This window comes from Geospiza fortis, unplaced genomic scaffold (genome assembly GCF_000277835.1).
Source record: "Geospiza fortis unplaced genomic scaffold, GeoFor_1.0 scaffold370, whole genome shotgun sequence".
NCBI lineage: Eukaryota > Metazoa > Chordata > Aves > Passeriformes > Thraupidae > Geospiza > Geospiza fortis.
The window spans coordinates 41,102-42,652 of record NW_005054741.1 but is presented as its reverse complement, the minus strand read 5'-3'; the positions used below and the strand labels follow the sequence as shown (position 1 = coordinate 42,652).

General features: G+C 54.4%; 1 protein-coding gene across 1 annotated transcript; it reads left to right on the top strand.

Moving 5' to 3' along the window:
• Position 1: 1 nt before the first annotated feature.
• On the top strand, positions 2-915 carry LOC102035897 (hemoglobin subunit beta-like; the record flags this gene model as incomplete). Its single annotated transcript, XM_005431038.3, has 2 exons — positions 2-112; positions 732-915. Coding segments are annotated over 2 exons (240 nt in total), but the record flags the coding sequence as incomplete, so codon positions are not given.
• Between the last annotated feature and the right edge of the window lie 636 nt (positions 916-1,551).

The following is a 1,551-nucleotide window of genomic DNA, read 5'->3' as shown; positions in this document are numbered from 1 at the left end:
GCTGACCTCCTTCGGGGAGGCCATCAAGAACCTGGACAACCTCAAGGGCACCTACTCCAAGCTGTCTGAGCTGCACTGCGACAAGCTGCACGTGGACCCCGAGAACTTCAGGGTGAGCTGTGCTTGGAGCTTTGCCCTCTGTCCCTCCTTCCTCAGAGCACCTCAGTGCCTGGGGGGTTTCCAACAGGCATCACTAACTTGTGTTTTAGTTACCAGCCAGGGCCTGGCTGACTGGAGTGGGAGCTGGGGGACAGGGGAAGGCTGGGAATTCCATAGTGCAGGGTAATACTGGGCTCTGGGCTGCAAGGACAAATGCGGTGACACACACAGGGGGATTCTCTAAAAGTCACGGGGCTCATGCAGGCATGGCTGGAGAAAAGGAGCAGGATGTTTGCCTCTGCTCCAGCCCCTGTTTAAGCCTGGCTCTGGGGATGTAGAATGTGGGCCTTGCACTGACCCTCAGCTGAAGTAGGTCCGGGGTTTCACAGCAGAAGAAGGAAAGGCAGACAAATGTCTAGTGGCTGGAAAATGTGGGAGGAAGCAGAGCTGGAGCAGCTGGGCACTCATGCCCACGGCCAGCACAGGGCTCTTGTCCTGCAGCTGGCAGAGCTTCCCTGGGCCACGGCCCCAGCACCCACGGGGGAGCTGAGCTCCCTGATCCCGGGTGCTGTGCAGGGCAGGGGCGCCCAGCACTCTGCTGACCTCATTTCCCTCTTGCCTTCCCCTTGCAGCTCCTGGGTGACATCCTGGTCATCGTCCTGGCCGCCCACTTCACCAGGGACTTCACCCCTGCCTGCCAGGCCACGTGGCAGAAGCTGGTGGGGCTGGTGGCCCACGCCCTGGCCCGCAAGTACCACTGAGGCCTCGGGAGGCACCTGTGTCTGTAACGGGCAATAAAAACCTCCTTTTCTGAAATTCTTTGTGTTCCGTGTCTCTGTGGCTGCCTGTGGGTCCTGGGCCTCTCCTCCTGGGATGTTTGCAAGGATATAAATTCATATAGATTCACTGATTAGGCAGGAATTTACCCCTCCACAGTTTGCTACTGATGTATTAAGTTGATCAAAAGCATTTTCTGCATCAGTGATGCTGCAGGACTGGTGCATCTTGGTCAGAGTTTGGTGTCTGAAATGTGTAAGATCCCAAGAGCAGGGGATGAGGGCAGCTCTCACACAGGATGGGTTGGAGCTTTTTTTCACTCCTTTTGGCTTAATGAAGCACATCTTTTCAGTGGAATTGAAAGATTCTATATAAGCATCTCAGTTTCAGCAAATGTTTTTCCAGGAACAGCCTAAAAAGCAACAAGGAGAGACATGTTAGTGTCTCAGAATGATGAAACACTTGTTTTGCATGAATTAGGAATAAATATGCTGCCTTTCTCCTGACAGAGCAGGGATGTGCATTCACCCCTCTATCCTGCACAGCCAGGCAGGCAAGGTCCAGCCCTGCCAGCAGCACCGAGGGGCTGGGGGAAAAGATTTAGGAAAAAAGCCCAAAATCCGAATCCAGCTTCCCTGCAGCACAGCTTCTCCTTTCACCAGCAAAGGGCATTTC